Raw genomic sequence first — 26,691 nt, 5'->3', positions numbered from 1 at the left:
AAAATACCAAACCTACGACCGATGGCCTGCCTAGTAACAGGTACAAAGCAAGTGCCGAATGCCCCCAGCTGTTTAGAGCAGATCGAACAGAAGCTGTCAAATTTTAAAGTGCAGTGCGCCCGAACCGTTAATCTTGGTCACAATCACATCGCTGATGTCCCCCGTGATAGAATCCACACAAAAATAAAGCTTTTCTGACACTTTGCGATGCCAGAACACCGTGGTCTCTTGGATGCCGAAAAGTGGCCAACAGACCGTGGGCAGACCCATGGGGTGTGCGCTATTAGCAAATTTTTACCACTCTAAAGAGCACTTCTGGCACTGAAATGTGCCAAAAAGCACAAAAGAAGTGTCTCTCCGATTATGGGCCCATTCATGCTTGCGAGTCGCAGAGGCTGTGCGACTGTTTAGGTCGAAAAGCGACAGTCATAAACGGTCGCATTGGTCGAAAAGCGGCAGTCACAAGCCAGTCGCTCGGTGCTCGATTTTCCAGCATTACAACTGTGAGCCGCAAACCGCTGAACCAATCAGCGAGCGAGCCGCTAGCTTTCGGCAACGACGCCGACTGCGGTCGCACCGAGCAACGAACGGACTGAGCTGCTCCCTGGCTGCCGCAGTCGTCAATAAGCCTAAACGTTTCACATCGGCCAAAGCAGATGAAACTCTCGAAAGTGCGCGAACAACGTCATTCCCGAGAGTTCTCGCTTGAAATGAGGTGGGGACCCACAGGTCGCGCTTGGAAATGTGAGCAACAGTGTTGTAGAGCCGCTGCCTTGACGCAAGCGACTGCTGGTCGCATGCCCTTTGCCATGTTCGACGCGAGGACCTACGTTAACAAATCAGGAAGACGACTTTGGGGACACCGGTCGAGAAATTTGCTCGCCGTTTGCCATAACTGGCCTGCATCACAATAAAACACTGCCCTAGCTTTGTAACACTTTTGACGATGCAAATCGACCGATAACTTGCCGAAAACCTGAAAAAATCGAGCGTCGCCGGTAGCGAGCCAGGCTGTCAGCATGGCGGGTCAACACAACCACAGTGATTTCCCAGCAATTTTCTCGAGCCAGTCATGCTCGATTCGCGCCATCCGACTAGACAAAGGTCTAAATGCGTGGTAGGGCCATTGAATTTTGTTCCTAGACATTTGTCAATGGCACGGACGTGACACTGCGCGAACACTGACACTCGAACCGTAGAATAAGCACAGTGTCGCCGAAAATGGTGCGTCGAAAAACTCTCGCTTTGCAAACTTCACGGCTGCACACGTTGGGAAAAAATTGCCCAGTAATCATGCCCCTACTTCAAAACCGTTCGGTTTTCACGATCGCGCTGCGTACCGACAATGTGCGGCTAATTGTTATTTGATCATAACAAACACAACCTGATACTCGAGCCACGGCATTTGCGGCACTTTCCAGCATGATACTCTTGTACCCTTCGGTCCCCCCCCCCCCCCCACATAAAAGCGGCCACTGCCTTCGCGATTTGAAATACCTGAAGGTAAGGTTGAATGCATGGGAGGCGACCACGGCCTTGTGCAATGCTTGGTCAGATTAGAGCAGGGGTTGCACGCACCCGGCAAAAACTTGGAACAGCCAGTGCCTTTTTTGTACCTGAATAAAGTCCTGCTTCACTGTACATTGTATTTTGGCATCCTCGCAGTTGTGGTGCAATTAAAGCTCGACTGCTTTAGCTTTTCTCGGGTGGTCACATATCGAATTACCACTTATAATGAATTTTTTCACCATTCCACTGACTTCTTTATGACGAGGGATTACTGTATATCCGTCCGCCGTTAATTCCAGTCTAAAAGAGAGATTTCTCAAAATATACTATATTTCACTTTCTCTGTGTCTGTGTGTGCGTGTGTGTGCATCAATAAAAACATTTAAAAAATGTTCTCTGTTCTCAGCACATTGGCCCATGTTGCCAAGCAACAGCCAGCCAACTGTGCCCAGCTGAGCGCCGCTTAGGATGCTGAGTGGCGCCAGAACAAGTTTCTCTCCCTTCAATCCGCAGTGAGCTGAAAATGTGCACTTGTCATGTGCTGTTCCCTCTTTGCACAGTGAAGCCTTCCTCACACGCAGTGCAGCCACATCTGAGGGGTTCCACCACAACAACGTCGCACTGTGAAGGATGCCCTGGTAGTCCTTTTCATTCTGAAGGTGTTCTGCTCCAATGCTTCCGAAAGTGTGCACGTGAATAGCATTGATGGAAATGTGAAAAACAGTCACTGTAGCACTGTTCTCATCTCAAAAGCAGGCAACCATTGCGCAGCCTTTCATCAAATAAACTTATCACAATGTAACTGGGTCTCGTCAGTTTTTTGGGGGTCATTCAATAATTCAAACTTCAGATAATTCTAACATTTCGCTCAGTCCCTTGAAGTTCGAATAAATGAGCTTTTACAGTACTTGCAAAAGCATCTGGTGGCTTCAATTCCTACCTTTTCCAGCCTATAAAATCTGTTTTCCGGGAAAGTACACTCTGTGCGATTGAAATTCATGCTATTAGCACAGACCAACTCAGATTTGTGCTTAATGTCCCTTTCAGAGGCATTCATCCACCGACTGCACATGAGGCCACCATCAGCACCAAAAGATGTGCCCTCAAAACAAGCTGTATGCTTGGCCCTGGCCAGCTCACCTCTGTTGCCACCACTGGGTTCTTCATCATCACTCTCCAGGAAGCGTTCGTTCAGGCGGAACCGGTCATCCGCTGCAAACTTGGACTGCAACTCCAGGACCTGGACCATTGTCATACACAGAGAGGTGATCGGGCCCCTTGCTGCATTTTATACTGGCTGTTGCAATGCTAAAAGCACGCCGTAAAATTCTTCTCTTTATTAAACTGCTCGCTTATTTGTGCTGAAATCTGACGCAGAGATATGCAGAACAGTCTGTCTGTTTCAATACCACGTTTGGGTGACGTACCTGCCTGATTCAATCAGAATTCGTCAGAAATCCATATTGTCTGCCGCATAGCTGATCCCAAACAAGCAGATTTTGCATAGGTGACCCCAGTGGCACCATCTGGTGCCTAAGAAATTACTGTTTTAATGAGAAAGCGTTTCTTGTCTCATGAGTGACGTGTACAGAACCTGTCAGCAGAGCATGTCAGCAGAGCGTGTGGGCAGAGTGCATCACCACAGCGTGTCTGCCCAAAATTGAACACTCGAAAAAAGAAATTCCCCGGCATTGTGGTTCGAACCCATGCCCTCTGTGTGCCAGGCGGGCACAAAGTGAACACGTTGTGGTGTGTACGATGGTAAAGTGTGTTGGGGATGTGTACCGAAGTTGGACAACAATGACTTGCAAAATAAGTTACTGATGTCACCCAAGGATCATGTGATGTCAGGTGACAACGATGACTTGCAAAAAAGTTACTGATGTCATCCAAGGATCATGTGATGTCAGGTGACAACGACTTGCAAAAAAATTACTGATGTCATCCAAGGATCATGTGATGTCAGGTGACAATGATGACTTGCAAAAAAAGTTACTGATGTCATCCAAGGATCATGTGATGTCAGGTGACAACGATGACATGCAAAAAAGTTACTGATGTCATCCAAGGATCATGTGATGTCAGGTGACAATGATGACATGCAAAAAAAGTTACTGATGTCACCCAAGGATCATGTGATGTCAGGTGACAATGATGACTTGCAAAAAAAGTTACTGATGTCATCCAAGGATCATGTGAAGTCAGGTGACAACAATGACTTGCAAAAAAAGTTACTGATGTCATCCAAGGATCATGTGAAGTCAGGTGACAACAATGACTTGCAAAAAAAGTTACTGATGTCATCCAAGGATCATGTGAAGTCAGGTGACAATGCTGACTTGCAAAAAAAGTTACTGATGTCATCCAAGGATCATGTGATGTCAGGTGACAATGATGACTTGCAAAAAAGTTACTGATGTCATCCAAGGATCATGTGATGTCAGGTGACAACGATGACTTGCAAAAAAGTTACTGATGTCATCCAAGGATCATGTGATGTCAGGTGACAACAATGGCATGCAAAAAAGTTACTGATGTCACCCAAGGATCATGTGATGTCAGGTGACAACAATGACTTGCAAAAAAGTTACTGATGTCATCCAAGGATCATGTGATGTCAGGTGACAACGATTACTTGCAAAAAAAGTTACTGATGTCACCCAAGGATCATGTGATGTCAGGTGACAACGATGACTTGCAAAAAAGGTTACTGATGTCACCCAAGGATCATGTGATGTCAGGTGACAACGATGACTTGCAAAAAAGTTACTGATGTCATCCAAGGATCATGTGATGTCAGGTGACAATGATGACTTGCAAAAAAATCGCTGACATAATCCAAGAGTCACGTAATAAGTGTCACATGACAACAAAGACTTGCAAAAAAATGTTGCTGATATTCAAATGCAAATGCTGTCACATTTTTCAAATGCAGCAGATTGCAGTGCTCGACAATTTTTATCATTGAAGCTGTGATGTATAGGGGGAGGAGAATGAGCACCTCATTAGAAGAAGCTTTCTTGGCTGCTTTTGCTCAATGCTGTTAAGGCATTCAAGAAAGCACCTTTATATGAGCCACTAAGCCACCCCCTTCACAGTTTCGATGGTAAAACTATTGTTCCTTGGAAAGGCGCCAGATGGTTCCATCAGTTTCACCTATGCGAAACCTGCTTTTTTTTTTGGATTGCTGATACTGCAGACAATGCGGATTTCTAATTAATTCTGATCAAATCAGGGAAGTACATAATCCAAACGTGGTACTGAAACAGAAAGACTGTTGTGCGCCATCTCTGTATCAAATTTCAGCGCAAATAAGCGAGCGGTTCAACCGAGAGAAGTATCTAACGGTGCACGTTTAGCGTTACAAGAGTCAGTGCACCAACACGCACACCATGCCCAGCTCTTAGCCGTGTGTCAAAACCACTTGGGCCAGGTTGCTCATCGGTGTAAAACGAGCACTTTCAATTATCAGTACACATGAGCACCTTTAAGGTTCCCAGACTCCACTCAACTCAAAGCAGTCATGTCGTAGCCATAGGGCAAAGTTTGCGGCCCATTGCGAGGTTCAATAAACCGAAGCTTGTGGCACCACTGGGCAATAATTGGTCTTGTACGTTTGGAAAAAGTCCACCTACGAGGCATTCTAAAATGTGAAACACATAAGCAGATTCAATTTTATTCAGTTGTTGAACTAATGCTTTTTATTTAGACCTGCTAAAAACTACATTCAGACACAGTTGCACAGGCAAACAACAGTTTTTCTTGTGTAATCCTCACAACAAGCATAAGCTGAGTGCAAGCTCCAGTGTGTTTGTAGCACTACACTTCTCTATACAAAAGCACCAGCACTACTCATCTCGGTCGGCATATGCTATGCATGGTAGACAGCACTTGCCATGCTCATCGTCCTCTGACTGTCCTGCAATAAAAAGGTGGTTTTGTGATCCATTTACTTTTCCTGCTGACAGTACCCTGACAATCTGTATCCCACTACCGAGCTTCCAAGGCACAAGCCAGCCTTAATTTTGCGAGCCAGTTTACAGTTACGCAAAGGCCAATGTCTATCTATCACACCTGTTTTGTCTTGGTCTGTAAAGAATTGATTGGCAGCTTTTTTCTTTCTGCATTTTTGAAGTCTGCATTTTTCAGACTTCAACGTGAAGGTGTGCAGTGTTCTGCAACTTTATCGAATCAGCTTAGAAAAACTGTCCCACCTCAACTGAAGGATCGTTTGCAGTAAAACCTCACAAAAAACTTGCATACTCAGGTACCTTTGTCTTGTGCCAAGTTTGACACCAATACCTGCATGGTTCAGCCATGCATAATGCAAAACTGGAATGATCTGTGACTATATCGAGAGAGCAAAAACTGCCAATGCTATTTCCACCAAAGGGCATGTGGTGCCATCTGTCGTCGCTAGAGGAAAGTGCCACAAGGCAAAAGATGCTAAGCCGAGCGCTGCCAGCTGCACGGGTCCTTTTATGGCGCTAGAGCCGCAATTTGGCAGCAACCTAGAGCTGGCGATTTTCAGTTTGTCGATCTCAGCACAGACAATTACGAATTCCCATTATGCGTAGCTGAACCAGGTTAATAGTGCCGCCAAACCCAAAACAAAACAAAAGTTACTGCAATATGCAAGCTCTGTGCGCGGTATAACCACAAATGAGCATCTGCTGCAATAAACTTGCAGAACGCTATACAGACACGCAATTACTAGCTGCAGAGACATACATATGCTCAACAGGTTGGGTGAGCACACAGACCTGTGGCTGGTGCCACAGACACCATTAAAATCCATCATAACCATCACCACCCAGGTGAGCAGAGCCACCAACCTTGTGGCCCCTGTGTCCCTCAAACTGCGGCCGCAGTCGGAAATCCAGGAAGTTTCCTTCCTCCTCCGCCTCTTCTTCTCCTTCGTCGTCATCAAAAAGCGCCAGCCTCCTCTGGTCTGCACCACGGGGGGGCTGGTTCGCAGGGGTCATTCCGGCGTCATCCTCCTCCTCATCACTTTCCTTAAAGACAATGCGCCTCTTACGGTCCGAGCCATCCTGGGGAGTGAAGACATGTTTTCATTTCAATTTGGATTAGTGCAAAATAATGTTTTACTGCATTTTTTCAGCCTCTTTGTATTGCTACATGGTTCGCCATATACTGTTTTGACCAGAGTATTTGGCATAGATACCCCCTTTTGACTGTCTTGTGAATCTTTCTGTTGTGCTAGTTATTTGCCTTTTTGTATGCTTATGTGTGACCACTTAAAGAAGTTCTGAAAGAGGCTGAAAGAGGTAAACCTGCGGTATGCCTGGGATGTTAAAGGACGCCATTCCATGAATATCCTCCAGCAAGAGTTTTTTTTTATGTGATTTGTAAAAGCTGAGTTATCTGCAGTCGAAATTGAAAATTCAGTGTCTCTGCGCCTTTCCTTCTCCTCTTGTCACATTTTGCGTGCTGAAAGGTCGGCGCTCCTCGGCCGGCCCCAACCGCCGACATGTGCAAGAACTCCCAGGGGGCAGAACTTCATAACGCACTGGAGCGACGCTGCTGACTGGCTACAGCCGTTGTAGCTGCGTGACGCCTGAAAGAATCTAGTCAACAGCCATCTCTGAACAGAATTATGCAGAAGCATGAAACAGAGGAAAGCACGAGCATGAAAAGTCACTGGAAAAAGTTCGCTAACTTTCGTGCGTGATTGCGGGTTCTCTGCGGCATGTAGAAGTGTATTATTTGGCTCAGGTGTGCATGATAACACACTGCAGTGACTGAGTGAGTTTATGTACTCTCCTCAGAAGGTGTTTCAGAACCCCTTTAACGCCCCTGCCCCCTTCCTATAAAGGGTAAATGAATGATTGTGATGATAACGTGGATGGCCCTCTCTAGCACAAGCAATGACATTGCAGTGTGAACGCTGGCTGACATGAGGAGCACTCTGTTAGACAGAGACACCAAGATATCATTGTCACTGGTGGCAGTGACAACAATTAGGATGTACTGGTTTACATTATGCAAATATTACAGGTCATATGTAATAAAGAAAAAAAAGGAAACACTGCCTTAACTAGCAGGATTCGATAAAAAGTGGTTTCAAATCCCCGACATCTCTCTGAATTTTGGCAAGATGAAGGAATTACGAAAACATGTGAAAATGCACCTTGTCAACACCCATAAGTCATTGCTTTCACAGTACTGACATCACCATAACCTCCATAAAAACAGTTACAGGATTTGCATGTTTAGATATTGTCGCGAAGTGGTGACTACAGTCCGGAAAGCACAAGGGCAGCGAAAATGGTGGTTAAACAAGACTCTTTATTTGGGCTGACTTGTGCCCACTATGGACTGAATCACTCAGCGGCGGTGTAGCAACAAGCATGCTCAGCGGTTGCTGAACAGAATGCCCGCCGCTGTTGGCCGTGTTCAATTTAAAGCTTACTGCGAATTTTCGAGATAAAGCATGCAAAGTTACTAGAACATTCTGGAACAATGTAGAATCAGCTCTGCCTGGATGCGATCAACCGAGATAAATCTGGTCGTGTCTTGCATCGCAAACAAAGCGATAAAGCGGCGTGCCAGCAGCTTTTAAGAATGAACAAATAAACACTGAAAGATTCACGGCAATATAAGTGCTTGCTTTATCACAGTTTTTCAAATGTTCATGAGTCTGCTTTCTACATTTCACTCCCTGCAAATATGCCGTTCTAGTGGTTTATACTTATTACCAATGTTTCCCCTTCCATGTACTCCATGCTTGATTGAGTGCAGTTTACCCTTTAAAAGGTCCCTGCAACAGTCTTCACTAAGGGTAATAAAAGCTGTAAAACTGATAGATATTGAATCGCCCATCGGGCAAGTAGACGCAGCTTGGCATCTGTAACGTTGAGTGCATTCCGCACACTGCACAGGCAGTGTGCCCACCCTGCCACCCTGGCAGGTGGCAGTTATATTAATGGTTGATCGCGAGAAGTTGGCCATCCAATGAACGCTGTGGCCTATTGCTGCAGTGCCGCATGCATGTCTGCCACAACTCTGCCACAACGTTGTCAGCGCTAATGCATGCAGTCCACACCTCTCTCTCATCACGGCCACATAAATCAAAGCGCGACTGAGGCGTCCACTGACCCAGGGAGCCAGTTATGCACCCTTCCTTTCCTCAAAATCATCGGAGCCTAGAACTTTGTCAATGCCAACACCAAACATAATGGACACCGACAGCTTGTAGAAACAGAGGCGAGCACACAGTTTCGGGGATGATGGCAGTAATGTCATAGCGATCACGTGGTTTCTCCTCGGTTCAAGGTCAAACTCGCGCACACGGCGAAGAAGCTACGGAAGGGAGTAGTGAAACTTTTGCTTTAAAAAAAATTTTAAAAAAATCACAAGCTGGGAGTGCACTAGGCCCACAAAACCATCACCTGGGCAACCCGGCTCGGTTGTTTACTTTTTTAGTGCACTTGCACTGGCCCTAGGTGTGCAGGTGGCAACATGCCCAGGTGTGCGTGCATGTGTGTCTGCGCGTGTGTGCATGCGTGTGTAACTTTTAAGTGTAACTGCGACTGATATGCATGCATAGAATGACTGTAATAAACAGTATGTCACGTGTCCACTGTATTTCAACCATGCCATGCGAACACACAGCACACAGAATGTGCTGTGTGCTTTAATCACATAGCAGTATCATGAACAACCAAGCATGACCACGATAAACAATGCAAAACTAAGATAAACAATAGCCACACAGTGCTAGCACACCAAATTTGCATTTGGCCTAACCACAGAAATCGACCGTCATTTTTTTTCCACTCTCCCCACCATGGCACGGAAATAGTAGAGAGAGCGGAAAGGAACCAAGTGCCGTCTCCAGCCGGCCGTGCACCTCACCTCCTTCGTCTACAAGCGCTGTTATGGTTTTAGCAACAGTCCCTAACTGCTGATGTTAGGGACAGGGTGAACCACATTTATTTGACGTCCCGGCAGCCGCGGCTGGCGAGCCAGCGGAGCGGGTTGTTGACGTTGCTGGCTTGGCCCCAGGTGCCGAAATCCTTCTCTGTTGCACGAGCAAGAGCTTCTCTGATGCGCGAGCAGATCTTCTTCAGCGCCACTACAGATGCTCCCCCCCTAGCGCGATGCGCGATAAAAGAGAAAAAACAGTATGTAAAAGTTTGTACAGGTTCTCAAGTCCAGGACACAGTTAGCTTCGTGAAGGCCGGGTCAGAGCTGGGGAAGGCTGTCGGGCGGAAGAAAAAAGCTCTGGCAGTCGAGCCTGGCTGCCTCGCAAAGGGCAAGGGAAGCCAGAAGATGAGGATGACGGAAGCACAAGGCAGGAAAAGTCACCAAGGAATGGGAGGCGAGCTAGGCATCGTTCAGTTGGACAGCCTACGGGTGGGGCCGGCGGTTGGAGGGCAGTTTTGCGCTGGATCAGTTGGTGCAGACGAAGATAAGGCGTGGGGAAGACATAGAAGTGGAGCCGATACCTCGGCCGCGGGCAATGGCGAAACAACGGCGGACGGCACTGAGCGTGAGGTCTGCGGCGTGAGGCACGTGCTGCCTTGTTAGGTAGTAGTCGAAATGGGCGACCGGGTGTACCGGATGGCTGAAAAAGTGAGCTCACCGTGGCGTTGGGACCGGTTGTTGGGGGCACAAGAAGCAAGTAAGGGACGTAGTTGTCGGAATGGCAAGCATACGGTAGGGCTGTCTCGCTTGTCGCGGAGACACAGGCACTGAAGGCGCCAGGTAGATGGGGATGTGTGGCAGGCGTTGCGGGTGGCGCGTGAGGTGCGACAAGGTCCTCGGGTGGCGTGCATGTGGGCCTCGCGACAGGAATGACAGTTGAGCTCACTGGGGTGGGGCTTGAGGTAGCAGGCGAACTTGGGACTAGAAGCGAATTGAGGCCCGGGTCGAGAGAGGGTGCTGCCGGTGATGGCCCAAGGGCAGGCGCCACAGCTGAGAAGCAGGGCTGGACAGGAAGCACCCAGGGACGGGAGCTCACAGGTGGATGGCCGTCCGTAGGGGCCGTTGGAGCAATCTTGGGAGAGACGGCGGTGTAGTACGAGACAGCTGAGTGTGAAGGTGGGCAAGAGACCAACGCGTGGTCCCGTGGCACTTGCCGAACCGTGAATGGGGGCTCATTCGGTGGCAGCGACAGTGGAGAGACCGGTGTCTGGGGGGGGGGGGTCGACGGAGGAGCGGTCGGGGGGAAAGCCGAAACAGTGCGGGTAGGGAATGCGGCCAGGGGTGCTGGGTCCAGTGACGCCGCAGTGGAGTTGGGAACAGGAGCGTAGAAAGTCGGTGGGAGCTCCAAGCCAAAATATGCCCTCAGGCCCTTCTTGAAATCAGCATATATGTCAGCGCCGGGAGGCGGCAACCACAGCTGTGCTAGGAGACCGGGTGGGAGTTCGCGGTTGGCGTGCTGATAACGCAGCAGCTGGCTGGACACATTGTTGATATGGAAGTGCGAGTCCAACAGCGCCAGCCACAAAACAGGGTCCCTGGCGTAAAAAGCGGGCAGGCCAGGCAGCCGAGGAAGGTAGGGGCGTTGATATGGTTGAAGGAGCTCACCGGATGTGATGGGAGGTGCGTACATGGTGGGGAGAGGCTGCCGAAAGCCGGGTGCGAACTGCGGCCGTGCAGCGGCAAGGCCAAGTGGAGGAACAGGATGGGCAGGAGCGCAGAGCCGGTGGGAGCGGCGTTGCGTGCGTCGGAGCTGTCGTCCGGTGTCACCAGAATGAGCCCCCATTCACGGTTCGGCAATTGCCATGTGACCACGCGTTGGTCTCTTGCCCACCTTCCCACCTAGCTGTCTCATACTACACCCCCATCTCTCCCAAGATGGCTCCAATGACTCCAATGGCCTCTAAGACGGCCATGGAGGGTGAACCACATTTATTTGACATCCCGGTAGCCACGGCTGGCGAGCCGGCGGAGCGGGTTGTTGACGTTGCTGGCTAGGCCCCAGGTGCCGAAATCCTTCTCTGTTGCACGAGCAAGAGCTTCTCTGATGCGCGAGGCAGATCTTCTTCAGCGCCGCTGGCGATGCCAGCGCCGCTACAATGTCACACGAGCCTTATGAAGTTGAAAGGGAGAATTCATGCAAGAGACCAGCACCAGGCATCGCTGCAAGAAGGGGCAATGGGGATTTAAAAAATTATTTGTGAACTATTGGCCCAGTTTTCAGGAGTTGTACACAGCATGAATGCTCAATAGCCTTTACTCTACATAATGCACGCATTTCGTAGCCACCTTCAAAACTGTTGTGGCACCCTTTAGTGTGCTCCGTACATAAGTGTGTACATCGCGAACTCAGAGCTTTTTCTGAGAGCACCAATTTCTTCATTTCAGGTGAATTTAGCATCCTTCATCATACAAAACAGAATGGTTTTCCATGCCAACTAGCGAACGCAGCATATAGTATTTCACAAAACAGTGGGCTTGGTACGACAGCCTCCAACATTTTCTTGTTGACAGGTTTTGCCACCAGTACTGACGTCATTTTTTTTAAAAATTTCTTACATCAGTAGGTCGCAGCGGTGGCCTAGTCATTTGAGCATCCATCTCGCATGCGAGAGATGCGGGATTCGATCCCCAGTACCCACCAGTGATACAATGGGTACAAGCTTTCCCTTGCCTGGTGCTCAGCTAATTCAGGGTGAAATGCTTGGGAAATGGGTCTTTGACCCTGCCTTGAGTAAACGAAAATACCTTGTGACATGGCGCTCTTAAGCCGCAGATGCTCTTGTGCCATAAAAATTTATTATCACCATCACATCAGTTGCATCTTTGAAGCACAAGATTACTTACGATCCCTAGAGTGTTAATTTCATAAATTCTGGGTGTTTTAATATTAGTTTCCTGCACTTTTGACAATTTGTAAGAAATTCTGTACATTCCTGAAAAAAATTAACCATTGGTGTGGCCCACTGGAACTCTAATGAATTGGCTTTTTTTGAGGCCAGGGTAAACTAATAAGCTTAAAAATGTTTCTTTTCAACCGAAAGATAAATGGCGCCTGCAAGGGTCAAATATCTGTTGTCATCATTAACACTTTGGTTTGTACGACAATCTTGATAAGATCTCTTCCCGAGCAACCTCTCACGACCAATCACAAGACCAATCATTATTTTAACTGCCACCTGCCACGCTCGGCAGTTTGCTCACAATCCTGTGGGCAGGTTGTGGCAACGTCACAAGGTCACATGACCTAGGTGGCACCTAGGCCTAGGGTGGCTACATGGGCCACTCCACCCCCTCCCATTTTTCCCTCACAACACCCACGCCAATGCCAATTTTCTGCAGAAAGCACTAAAAAAAAGCAAACAGCAGACCAAAGCCACAACCCAAATGGGCTTGACAGCCACAAAAAGCCGGAGCTGGTGATGCTGACGCTGATACGAATAGCGGGAGTTTGCGGAGGAGGAAAAAATTCAGCTGTAGTTCAACTCGGCTGAACCTGGTTAGTTGGAGCAAAAGGTCGGTCACGCCATCTGCTGGACCATCGCTATACATTGCGTGTTGAGGTTTCAGTGGGTGCCGCATGATAGAGCTACGACTGCATGCCATGCACGAAGGAAATTCACTGAAAACATCTCGCTATTTGCTTAATTGGGATATCTGTAATTTACATGCTCATAATTAAATTATTCATGCACACCTCAGTACATATCTCGAAGATACGTTTCTTAGACATCTGTGTATTCACTAACGCACCTTCATTCACTTCCAAGAGTCGAACAGTTGTGGCGAAATAGAAGCGTCCCCGTCTCACATGCTAGAGGCCCGAATTTGATTCCCACGTACACCATAATTTCCTTCTTTTCTTATTAATTCAGGCCGCTTCGAGGTCATACCTGCGCCGTAACAAACCCTTCAAGGTTTCTACACGAGAAGTGGAGCTTTCGCTCCAAAAGCTTACGATGATGACTCATGGCCTCGAGCACCATCCATGGGCGGCGCCTGGAAGCTCCTGTGTGCATACATTCTGAAGGCTACTCCTGCGTGGGCCGCACAAAAAGTTGGGTGTGGCCCTTACAAAGCTGTCTTTTTAGTGCGTAGCACTTCTACCTGCAATCACAGCGAAATGGAAGTCTAACCTCTAACCGGGCAGTTTAAAACCTCTCTCGGTTTTGAGAAAAGGAAAGGCGTATAGCTAGTTCACTTTGTCCATGGACACCTCAAGGCACCACAGAGAGCAAAATTCTGCCATGGATCACGAAAAGGAACACATGCTACCACTGGGAAAGTATAGGAGTTCCTGGGGCTTGAGGCGTCCACTGACAAAGTGAACTAGCTATACGCCTTTCCTTTTCTATAAACCAAGAGAGTTTTTACACCATGAATAAGATTAGAATGGGAATAAGAAGGTCTTATTTGCTTCCTGCAAGCTGCCCCTGCATTCTTGCTCTCTCTCTCCCCATGAGCTTGAAGCAGTGGCAACCATCCTCTGTCTTAGCCGATGAGAAGGCTGAGCGACCTCAAGAATGCAGTGAACTTTGCGGCGTTTATAAAAGTATAGCAGGGGCAAGCAGTGCTAGCGCACCTACTTCGAATTTGATTGACTAAACCAATCAGCGATACATACTTTTTTTAATAACCAATTCAGGAAGGCAGGACATGTACCATACACGGGCGCTGCCCTTACACACATTTATACGGTAAAAAACACTTTTTTTCGCTGACGTTCGCATCTCCCACCACCACTGCTTGCTTGGAAATAGGTAAAGCCATGACTTTTCTTTCTTTTTCTGCAAAGAAACAGTGTAGTGACATGGGACAGAGGAAGTATCAGTGTTTGATTTGTTTCTAGCAGATACAGAGCCGGTCATGAAAAAAAATTGTACAGTAGAACCCCCTTGCAGTAAACTTGGATAGAGTTAAGTGAAACTGCCGTCCAATTTCGTCTTCCACAGACAGCTCTACATTTTTTTTTTTCGGTTATAGTAAAAAACCTTTAAAAAAAGACAGCTATAAGAAAGAGAGCCTAGCCCTGGCAACATATTTTCTGTGCAATGATGACATCGTGGCACGCGCGAAGTCTAGGATCGCGAGGCCAACATTATGAGGCAATAGGATACGAAAAACAATAAAACAGTCTTCTGAGAGGTGGCTTCACCACCAAGCTAGAAAGCTGTGAGAAGAAGCCAGCTCTTGGAAATCCTTGGGGACATGAGGCAAAGCTCGGCGTGCAAACAAATGGCGACTACTTGTGGAACGGCAGCACAAAGCAGAGGGAAGCGGCAGCAAGAAGCGGAGGCGGGGAGGCAATGAGTGAGTGCTTGACTGTGCCGCATGCGTTTCTTAGCTTATTGCCTCTTAAATCATGCTGAGGCCGCAGAAGACGACGTCGTGTTCACGCAAAACTCGTGTTATATTCTTAGCCGCATTGTAATGGTGCAAATGCGGTACTTCAACAAGGCGTAAACAAAATAGGAAATGTGATGGTATGATATGTGATAAGAGAAAATAAATAACGATCACATAAAGAGACGATAAGAGCAGAAAGGACGTCTTTTACAGACCAACACTGTGTTTAGTAAGTAGCCAATTAATTACCAGAGAGCATCCTCAGAGCCATGCCATCACCAACAATTGATATGGCTTCTGCGGTGGCTCAGTGGTTATGGCGCTCGGCTGCTTACCCAAAAGACGCGGGTTCAACCCCGCTGCTGCAGTCGAATTTCGATGGAGGCAAAATTTTAGAGGCCCGTCTACTGTGCGATGCCAGTGCACATCAATCAATCAATCAATCAATCAAATTTATTCCGCAACTAAAAGTTACGAGGAGGGCAGGTAAAAGCTGTGCGAAACAGCTTAAGGAGCCCTGACCCCCTAGCACACGGACAGCATAAAAAACGTGCGGCTAAGGAAGTACACTTGGACAAAACAAATACACGAGTTAAGCAAAATCATTCGAAGAGGAAAGCACTAGGAAAAGATAGAAGAGAAAAAAAAATAAAAAGATCAGTGTATGGCATCATTATACAAACACTTCACGCAGTTCTTTTGGTGATATACCTGATATGCCAATGTTAGTTTCTTTTAACACGCGATTTAGAAGTGTGGGAAGTAAAAATTTCAACATTTGATGTCCATAATTGGTTCTGCATTTGGCGACGTACCACACTTTGGGATGGCGAACATTATAAATAGGGAAGTTTTCCGCTAGTTGTGCTAAGCTTGTTATGGCATCATTATTTTTTAGTAAACAGAGTTTATACAAACGACATAGCTTAAAAAAGAACCCCAGGTTGTCACAATTTCCGGAGCCCTTCACTACGGCGTCCCTCACAGACCTAGTCGTTTTGGACGTTAAACCCCCATAAATAATAAATCATAAACAAACAAGATGTTTGCTGGTCTGAGTCACTTTGCTATAGAGGCGTTCTACTATATTTTTTTCTTTTTTTTTTTCAAATATATCTCCAGCTGATAATCAGCACCTGTCCAGTCTAAGCTCATTAATTCAAACCCCGTTATCTCGAAAATCCAGATAACTCAAACTGCCGATATGGTCCCAGCCAACACCAATGTAAGTCTATGGGGTCGGATGTCCACTAATTATAATGCTACAGACCTCGCACCAGTTAATTCGATCGAACTCCCAAAGGGAGGTTGTGTGCGGCATACATGACTGGTGCAGCAGGCATACATGACTGGTGCAGCAAACAATTGTCTGAACAGCCCAACTCGAACTTGAATTTCATGCTTCAGAGTCGCTCACACACCTCTGACGTTCTCACAACAGCAAACATGGCGACGAGCGAACAGCCCAGTCTCCAAGAAGTTGTGCCGTGCAGTTTTGGTTTCTGCTTTACTGAGCTGCACATCAGCCCGCATTAGCCAGCCAACCAAGGCCACCTATATGCCATTTCGGGCGCTGTCTGGCGCAAGTTGGTAGTCTTTTCTATCCCTTTTTTTTTCCTCACTGCTTCGATGCCGTTAAACATTTCCATCCTCATGATTCTTCCAGTGTGCCGAAGGGTGCGCACTCGTCACATGACATTCGCAGTTTGTGCGGTGAAGTGTCCTCACACATGACACGCCGCTTGTGGGACGTGCAACGCAGTAGCAGCGGAGCTCTACCGCTATAATTAGTCATTGTTGAGCCACTCGCATCTCAAAAGCACACATCCATTGCTCAGTCTTTCACCAAATAAATTTACTGTGATGCAAGCAGTTCTTAGTTTTATTCACGGAAAGTCGATAATTCGAAATTTTGGACAATTCGAACATTTTTTACATTCCCTAGAAGTTTTAAGTAACAAGCTTTGACTGAATTAGCAAGCTCAACTTTCCGTTCTACTAAATCCGTGACCTGAGGTCAAATGAGAGCAGCGGGCTCACATTGTGACTGCTAGGCTCTACACTGGGTGGGGCTCCGTTCTCCTGGCTGGACGGAAAATTATAGCAGAGGACTACATCACCAGTGGCCTATTTACGGGGAGTAACTGGTTCAAGAACTCTCACTTTCAATGGACACCAGCGCACAAGAGGCAACAGCCGAGGAGTAAAACCAGCTGCCACAATTAGGTGAAATAAGGTGAAGGCACTCGCCGAGGCCCTTCAAAACTGAGAGCACCTCCCTCTTCGACTCTCCTGGCAGGAACATGCAGTTGGAGAGCTACCGGGCGTCAGCTCTGGAGCGAGGATGGCGAAGAGCGCTGGCGACGCAAGGCGAAGAGCCTGTTTCCTAGGGCAACAGCGGCGGGCAGACCGAGAGAGGGAACATGCGGAAAGAAGCATGTGCCTCCGCGGCCGGTCTACGGCGGCAGCGCCGCGGTGTGACCACGTGCTCCTCTAGTTTGGCAGTGGTGCTCCCACTTCTCCCACTCTCCCCACCCCACTCGTAGTGGCGTCGCGCGAGCCGCGGTGGAGGTGGCGGCGGCTGCTGCGGCAGTTGCGTTATCAGTACGATCATGGAACATTTCTCCATGTTTATGACTTTGAATAATGGGGTTTTCTGTAAACATTTTCAAAGTGATTCCACGTACATTTATGTCTTATTAGGTTTCCGTTCCACATTGTCCTTTCGGGTCTTGCAACAAGTGCATGTAACGAAAAATCCCGTACTTTTTTCAACTTCATTATATCCAGGTTTAACAGTATAGTAGAATCTAAATCATATGAACATAGTTGTTATGAATCTCGGGACAATACAAATTGTCATAGTTCCCCAGATGGAGAGAATTATGTATAATTTGAAGAATTTCGGATGTTCCAAACATTCTGTCACGCAACTACAGATGATACAAACATGAGAGCCACAACCACACCCTCGAGCACTTTAAACAAAGCTGCCATCCCGGCACCCTTCTCATTTGTGATCTTACTGTTCTTTCAAACCAAAAATTGTAAACTGAAAGTACTGTTGTCCCTACTCTTGTTTACGTTTCTCTTTCACTACTTGATACATTGCTCCTTTGTCCTCCCTCCTTTTTTTTCAAGTGATTTTATTTTACTGCTCATCACTTTATTGTTGTACCCACTCCACTCCTATAATGCCTCGGCACTGCCAGGTGTACTGAAAATTAAGTAAACAGATAAATAAATTTTTTCCTCTACATGAACTACTCAGAAGCTAAACAATAATGCTTTAAAATTATTTTTTTCCTTGCATAGATGAGCAGCAGGATGACTTAGATGTACCCCTGCAGAAGATGCCAGTTAATCAGTTTGTTCATGAATTGCCTAATTGACGTGAAAAGTTAACTTTTCCCATTTTCAATAACTTCACAATTTTTTGTATCCTCGTATATATGCTTTTGCATTTAACAGCAGTATAGCTGAGATGCCGGAATATGTAAATATCAATAACAATGAAACACAGATGCTAGGCAGCTTGCTGTGCGGCAAACAAGGCTGTGCACATTAAAAAAGAACTGCTCTGAAACCATGGATGCGAAGCTATGGCGACTCACCACCGAGCTGAGTGCTGAGTGGAGCAGGCGCCGCTGAGTGTGGCTCTGGGCAAAGCGCTCCTTGAGCGAAGCCAGCCGCTTGGCGTTGGCAGCCTGCCGCTTGGCTTCCCGCTCTTGCTCGGGGTCCCTGCTGGCAGGCACCACTTCCAAGTCATCATCACCATACGCATCCTCGTAGCCAGTGCCGAGCCGCTGTCCCCAGGCATGCCTCAAGAGTGCCACGTCTGCTCGGCACTGGGGCACAGGCATGCTGCCACTGGGCCGCTCTTCATCGTCAAAGAGAAACGCCTTCTCTTCAGCAAACTCGCCTGGGGACGCCTGCAATAAGTTTTCAGTTCATACGACCACACAAGTGCCCAGTCAGTGGTCTACTGTAAAGGCCACTCTGGTATGGTTGGCCTAACCAAATCAGGTCCAACAGAACACCGCTGACCGTATCTATATGAAAGGTGCATGACCCAGTCAAGATGTACAGGAACAAGCAGTTTTTGAGAAGCAATAAATTTAAGACCTCCATGCCAGGAGGTGAGGTGCATCATTCTATTTTTAGTTGATGGTTGCTGAAAGAAGCAGAAGAAAGGAAAAAATTTTGGGAACACTTAACCTTCATCTTTAAGAGTAGAACGCGACACCTTTATCAGGTCCCATTCGCACCGCCTACTCGACACTCACACAAAGACCTAATTCCTAATTAGCATACTCATAACTGCTCACGTATACTCATAACTGCTCATAACATACTCATAACTGCTCACGTATACTTCGCTATGTCAAAGTCCACAACACATTCACTAGGTTCACCGTTATTCAACTTGAACCAACAAACCTTCATGGCCTATGGGTAGTGTACCCGTCTTGCAGTCTGAAGGTTCCGGGTTCAATTCTCACCCAAATCCAAATGAACTCAATTCTGTTTTCAGTTCAATTACTTTCCTTTGGTTAGAGGAACCTTCCTGAGAAATTTGGCGATGATTCAAACATTCCTTGACCTCTTTATTAATTTTAATTGGTTTGTTCATAGAAGGTTGTGATCAATTACTACACCAGGGTGGCCAAATTTTGCTCTGGTGACGGAGTGCATTGTCGGTTCTGATCACCGAGATCAGGCCGCACCCCAGGTCTGGCTGTGCAGTTCTATCAACATGCAGAGCTTTTTTTTTTAAACCCGGTGGAGCCCTGGTCCTCTTGCCCGTGAGGCAGATGCTCTGCCTCTACACCATCGCTGCATCCCAATTCCTGGCTTCCTTAAGAAATTTTTGCTCACGGCCAATGCCAACGACGGCAGCATTTTACGACAGGGAATCCTTAAAGCTATCGCGTTAAAATGAGCAAAAGTAAATGTTAAGAGTTTAACTCATGACCCTCATATATTTGGTGTAAAAAGTATGTGGCACGTTTAGTGTGCCCACAGAACAAGCACCTCATCTGCCTTGTCCTTTATGCTCTACGACATTCAGGTACATAAAGCCCCACAGCAGGGTACAAGCGCCAAAATACTGTACACCAAACTGCACAGCACTGTACTATTGCATGCAAAGAATACTGGAGCAAAGAACCTTACCTTGGCGTCAGCCACCACCAGGGTAGGTCATTCAGCCCTGCCACTATGGCAGGTTCACTCTGTATCGTTTTTGTGGCTTCTTGCACTGTATACTCATCCATAACAAACGTAGTTCACCATTGGCACAAAATTGCTACCTTGCTAGCACAGCTTCGGAAAAAAAAAAAAAACCTTTTTACTGGCACTATTAGATTATTCCTTAATCCTGGCAACATAACTAGATTGCTCGTTCAAAGCCATTTAGAAAGCAAAACTATGTGATCAGTTCATTAACTTATACTCCATCTCCTAGGTTCTCTGCAGCACTATGGAAAGTAGAGACCTCCTCACGCAATCAATACAGTGCATTAAACATGTTCCTCTGTGCCTTGTTGTCTGCATGCCGTCTATTCGGGACGTACACAGATATGGTTAGAAAAGAGCCTAAATCAACGTTGTCTACATACCACAATCGTGTGCACGCTTGTGAACATTAAACGTAAACATTTCGAGGGACATTACACCATTTGTCACCTTCGCACATTTAGTTCAATATATGCAAATGGCGATGCAATGATAAGCTCAGTCTAGTAGTGACATCTGGTTGCTAAAATGGGAACCATTTGTCAACAAACCAGCATTCCTCTTTAGGCTTAGATGAGGCAGAATGTCGCTCTAAGCAAAAAAATTAAGCAAATTTATCACCTATATGTTTTCTTATAGGCAGGATGAGGTGAAGTGAAAGCCTGGCATCCAATTTATGGCCTCCGAATGTACGGAAAATGGCAGTAACAACGACGAACCCAGTGTGCCGCCGTTTTGGAAACAATATTTTAGCATACGCAAAAGCCATACATGCTAAATTCGCATAATAGCGTACGTACCGTGAGCGTATGGTAGGATCAATTTGAAAAATAGCGTTTGGCACATGTTCACTTCGAAACATGCTATTTTTTAGTGTACACTATCCCTTATGCCCATTTTATAGCAGCACTACATTCTGCACTCATCGCAGCTTTGGTAGTGCTGCAAGGAACTACTGAGATGGAGTATATGTGTGAAGCAAGCTGTGTTAAAGCAGCGTACCCCAAGGAGCCCTCCACATATAGAAACCAGCTCTGTTAAGGTCCGTGCACTTCCCATAATCGCCATGGCAGCTGAATGAGTGCAATGCCAGAGAGTGCTACAGCATTCTTTCTACTGGCAGTACACATTTACCTGCAGATGTAAAAAGGAGAAAGCTCGCACCTTCCTGGTAAAACCAGCATACCTGTTGCTTCCCTCTTGAAGACAGTCCATGAGAAGTCCTCCAGTTGCTCTGCCATGTCTGTCTTGGAGGCCGGTCAGGCTCTTCAACCTTGACTCGCACACCCTCCGTCCAGTCAGGCTTCTCGGTCTTGACGCGCACCCTGTCTGTCCAGTCAGGCTTCTCCTGTTTTACCTTCTTCAAAGGGTCGGCTCAGCCTGCTATCGTGGGGTGCGGTCAAGAAGCCTCCAGAAAAAGTAGCGCCTGAGAAATAATCGCACAACACTTCCCCCACCTTTCAGTGCATAGCAGTACATTTGCTCTTTTCTTTAAATTCCAATATATGCTGAAAAACACAGTTGGTGGAAAGCAGGTGTGAATGCACAGACATGGACTGGTCAGCAATCTCCGTAGCAGCAGCTCTGCAGAACACATTTCAGCCCTGTCGTATCCCGACTTGAGCCTCCTTAAAGATTGAAAGATGCTCACGAATTTTTTGCTGGGCAATTGTCCTTTTTGCGCATCAACTCAAGCTCTATCTCAATCGACCAACCGAACATGTGTGTGCGTGCTTGTTTTGCGATGGTTTCACACACGATTTGACAATGTGCTTTCGTTCTCTTCCAATTCCCCCCTTTGATTGTAGCCTTTTCAACGTTCCCTCTTGCCATTAAAGCCATTGAGCCAAGCACCTCGCAGGCTCCGAACAGAATACCAGCATGAAAGCTGGCAACCCTTGCCTTTAAAGTTATGAAGGAAGACCACTCTCTCAGATACAAGGGCCACATTTTGGGCCTCACTGAATATGTCGGCGTATTTTATTTGTTTCAGAACAATTTAAGGGGAGATGCGGCTTTTAAATCAGGAAAATCTCGAAAAAAATTGAATTTTAGGAAACAACAGATTTTGTATCCATAATGTCTATTTAATCAATTTTCCCCGAAAACAGCCCAGAACTGACTTTAAAAAATGTTTCTGCGACTGTAAGTAGCAAAAAACTGGCTGAAATTTCTGTGCGAAAAAAAGGCCACCGTTGTCTGGACAACATTGAAGTAACGAGCGTTAGCTTTATTGGCCATGTGTAAAACTAAAGTCTTTCTGCATCCAGCGGGGCCAGTGAATAAAACCCTGAGCGGTTCGGAAAATTAACATAACTTTTCCACCTAGCGGAGTGATCGATGCCTAGCGCCATCTATCAGAGAAATTATGATGCACGTCTACCCGTTGTCAAGTTACACCCCCTCAAGATACGCCCCAAACGGAATTTGCTTCGTTTTGGGGGATCAAGTTGGGCCTAGAATTCGGCTTGCAGTGCAATATGGTAAAGCTTCAATTAGTAATTGCATGTATACAGTGTTTACCTATTATTTAATAGTGGTTTTACTTCTAAACCAAAACCCATAGGGTTTTATTTGCCTACCAAATTCAGTACACACCTGTCCCGGATGGGTGCCCCTTGTTGTCGGAGTATATATAGCAGAACGAATGTATACATATATATAGTGGTCCCGTAACGGGACAGTTTTCCTACCCGTTATAGGATATTTGTTGGGGAAACTATGCCGCCATTTCGTCCTCTGACGTCATGCTCTCATAGTTCCACCTCTATAGACCACCATATTGGACCGTGACGTCATCATTGGCATGCGGCAGGTTGTTGTTTCTACAATGGTATTGTAGATGGCGCTACAAGTCTCAATGAGAGATGTGTTGTTTTCTAGTTGCTGCCACAGATGGCACTGTGACATCAGGGTGATAGCAGACCCCACGAAATCTTGAAACGTGATGAGTGTGAGCTAATGCTCTTAAAAGTCAATTTTCTTAAAAGTGCACTGTGACCCAACTACCATGTTTGCAGAAAGCGTAGCACGACAATGGCTTCGCAGATTTTCATGCGGTTTGTTGCAGTGTGTAGATTGATAATCTCGTTATTAAGTGACGTTCCTAAATTCTTCAATTACTTTATAACTTTTCTATTCAGTCACTAATTTTCATGACGATAATGAGTGCATTGGTCAAGCATGAATATAGCTGTCTGTGTAGGAAAATGTCAGGCTGCTAAAATATTTTGAGAATGTCACAACATCAACCACTCTTTTGGGTAAAACTTAGGAGTGACTGCAGACTCTTACCGTGTATTGTTGTCAAGCCAAGCTTTCTGCAGGTTTGGTATAGCAATGAAGCATATAAAAATATATAATGTGAAAACTATTCAAGATATATCGGTGAAATTCTGTATTTAAACATTCAAGGGACTTAAACTTCATGCCAAATTTCATTTCATTGTGCAAAAAAATAAACAATTTCACCTCCAAAAGCCTTGTCTCCCCTTAAGTATAAAATATGATCTAATAAAGAGAGAGCACCACCTTTGTGGTGTGGGCTGAAACGGTGCTTAAGCAGGCGTTCCATGTCAATGGAACACATGGGCAGACCACGAACAGCACTGCAGTAACGCCAGGGATGCCATGACAGTAAGGAACATTGTGTGCATGGCGGCTATGCTGCTTGCTCTGGCATGCACAATGAGCTGAGGTCCAGTCCTCCCCTGTTTTCAATAGCTGGTGCTGTGGCCATGGCAAAGGCAGGAGAAATCCAAGGCCACATGACAGCAGCATGGAAAACAGACATGTGGCTCTGCTCCTTGGTGAAGCACATACAGGTACGCCACAGCACTTTTGCAGCTGGTGACACTTGTTGCCGCCACTACTACTACCAGCAAAAATTAGGTTCATTGCGAAGGGCCTTCATTCCCACGAAACCAGCATGACTCATGAAGAACAAAGCCACCCACAACATGCTATTTTCGTGTGACGCCACAAAAGGCTCAATGCTCATGTCAAGTAAGGCTTCCCTTAAATGCCTCAGGTGTGAAAGCGGTACGTGCTTCAACAGTCCCTCATATAAACAGGTGCTCGCTGTTATAGAAACTTTGTGCAGAAAACTGCGCCAAACTGATTATTAAAACACAAGGATCAAAAACAAATGAAGCGTTTTATTCATCAGTCTGGCACGGTTTCCTGCACAATGAACCACCAGTCGGCTAGCAGTCGTTACTGCTCTGTTAACAATTATAGAAAGTGCTGAAAAAATTCACCTACGGACGAAGCTCAGAACAAGGATACGGAATCGGGTGGCGCATTCTTTGCGTCCTCACTTGCACGGGCCTTGGCCTCACGCTGTATCCTGTAAACAAAAATGTCTCAGTTAATGAAGGCAAAAAGTGTCTCTCTAGAAGCTTCTCAGCCATCAACTTTGCATATACACACAAAAGAAATGGACACACTGCAAAATGGCACTGCAAGCATGGGCACAGATGACCAGGCACAACCTATAGCAGGTGGTCCATGCTATCAATAGTTGCCATATTCTCTACTGGTTGAATGTGCCCCAGACAACAGCAAAGGAGTTTGACTAAGATAAGAAAAGTGCAAAGATTTTCTCCTTTGTGAATCGGAAATGCTAATGAGTAATGGCACCCCCCCCCCTTTTTTTCAATAACGCATTATGTATTTGGTACGGACAACGTCAAGGAAAACTTATGTGGTATACGAAGTTTTAATGGCCCGAAGCGATACATGGGCTATGAGGGATGCTGCAGTGGAGGGCACTACATTACAGGACTAGACACCTAATTCTAGTTGCGTGTTTTCTCTTTCAAATCATGCATTAGGCATTAGAATACATGAATCACTGCGTGGTATTAGCCTATGATCGCTGAGTAATTTAAAATTGAATTTCTTCTCTCATGCTGTGTCGGTTTCATCAACCAAAAGATGGCTGTGATGTGTAGTTTAACTTTAAGTCATGTGAGGCACGGAAAAACTGTACTATAAACGCTGATATGTAGTTTTAACTCACTGCAGCACTTAAACCAGCCTGCTTTAAGAGCTAGAATTGCAACAAACAATGTATCAGCAGTTATATTCCGTTTTTTTTATGGCTCACGTGACCTAAAGTTAAACTACACATCATATCCATCATTCAGTGGATGAATCCGAAACTGAAACAGCACCAAGAATAAATTCAATTATAAAATATTTAGCAGTCATAGGCGAACATCACAAGGTACTCCATGTATACCCATGTCACATATTGTTTTTTGGTAATTGTAATTTATTGGTTTGAAAGAAGAAAACACACAAGGAAAAATTTGGTGTCTATAGTCATTTAATTTAGACCACCTGGGGATCTTTAACATGCTCTGACATCGCACAGCACAGGGACATTGTTGCATTGCACCTCTGTGAAAATGCGGCTGCTACAAATGGGATTCGACCCTTCAGCAATCAAACACAAATTCACTGAGCCACCACAGTGGGATAACAGAAAAGTGCTACTTTTCTAAGCCAGAGCTGAGCCCTGCAAACCACGCCACCGGTGCGGACCATAGTCCAGAAATTATGGTAGTACTTCCTGGTTTTCAGAAGAAGTAAGTAATCAACTGTGTGCTCAATGTATGCAACGAGCTCATTTGGGAAAAATGGTGATCATCCACGGCAGCCTCTTTGACATACGAGACTGTTTGCTAACGCACATTGCCTGGAAAGTTTCAAGCCATCTCCAAATAAGGTGCGACCAAGAGCAATAATATCCTAACTGATTTAGCTCAATCACTTATGATCAATGCCAGATCAAAGACTTATGAGTGACTTACGATCAATGAGCTACAAGGCAGAGCAAAACAGTTGGTCTAAAAATTAACATGCAAAAAACCAAAGTAATGTTCAACAGTCTTGCAAGGGAACAGCCGTTCACAATTGGCAGCGAGGTGTTGGAAGTGGTAAGGAAATACGTCTGCTTAGGGCAGGTAATGACTGCAGATCCAGATCATGAGAGGGGAATAACTAAAAGGATAAGAATGAGGTGGAGCACATATGGCAGGTTCTCTTAGTTCATGAATGGCAGTTTACCAATACCCCTCAAGAGAAAGTATATAACTATAACAGCTGTATATAAATGTGGAGGGTAACAAAAAGGGGTCAGCTTAAGTTTAGAACAACATAGCAAGCTATGGAAAAGAAAACGAGAGGCATAACATTAAAAGAGACAGGAAGAGGGCAGAGTGGTTGAGGGAGCAAACGCGCATTAATGACATCCTAGTCAAAATCAAGAGGAAGAAATGGGCTTGGGCAGGGAATGTAATACGAAGGCAAGATAAATGGATTCCAGGAGAAGGCAAGTGTAGCAGGGGCAGTGGAAAGTTAGGTGGGTGGATGAGATTAAGAAGTTTGTGGGGATAGGGTGACCGCAGCTGGCAAAGGACAGGGTTAATTGGAGAGATATGGGAGAGGCTTTTGCCTTGTAGTGGGCGTAGTCAGGCTGCTGCTGCTGCTGATGACGGTGAGAGCAACAATCATCCCGATTACACAGCCGCAATGAATGGCTTTTTATTCTTGTGTACACAAATTCACCCAACAAAAACAAAATGCACTGGCGATCAAGCAGTGTTATGCGACAAATCTGCGTTATTAGTACTGGTTGTACAA

The 26,691-nt window shown here is 46.1% G+C and overlaps 1 protein-coding gene across 1 annotated transcript in view; it reads right to left on the bottom strand.

Moving 5' to 3' along the window:
* Nucleotides 1-26,691, bottom strand: part of LOC144098176 (uncharacterized) — a 103,876-nt gene that overhangs the window by 74,317 nt on the left and 2,868 nt on the right. The window contains exons 3-9 of the mRNA XM_077630695.1: nucleotides 24,328-24,388; nucleotides 23,727-23,845; nucleotides 23,572-23,648; nucleotides 21,227-21,414; nucleotides 18,417-18,734; nucleotides 6,345-6,560; nucleotides 2,650-2,749 (exon numbers count right to left, since the gene is read on the bottom strand). Coding sequence (XP_077486821.1) covers nucleotides 2,650-2,749; nucleotides 6,345-6,560; nucleotides 18,417-18,734; nucleotides 21,227-21,414; nucleotides 23,572-23,648; nucleotides 23,727-23,845; nucleotides 24,328-24,388 — 1,079 coding nt within the window. The remainder of the gene's footprint in view (nucleotides 1-2,649; nucleotides 2,750-6,344; nucleotides 6,561-18,416; nucleotides 18,735-21,226; nucleotides 21,415-23,571; nucleotides 23,649-23,726; nucleotides 23,846-24,327; nucleotides 24,389-26,691) is intronic.

Source organism: Amblyomma americanum, chromosome 7, assembly GCF_052857255.1.
Source record: "Amblyomma americanum isolate KBUSLIRL-KWMA chromosome 7, ASM5285725v1, whole genome shotgun sequence".
Taxonomy (NCBI): Eukaryota; Metazoa; Arthropoda; class Arachnida; order Ixodida; family Ixodidae; genus Amblyomma; species Amblyomma americanum.
Note: the sequence above shows the minus strand (reverse complement) of the source record. Positions and strands in the feature narration are given on the sequence as shown.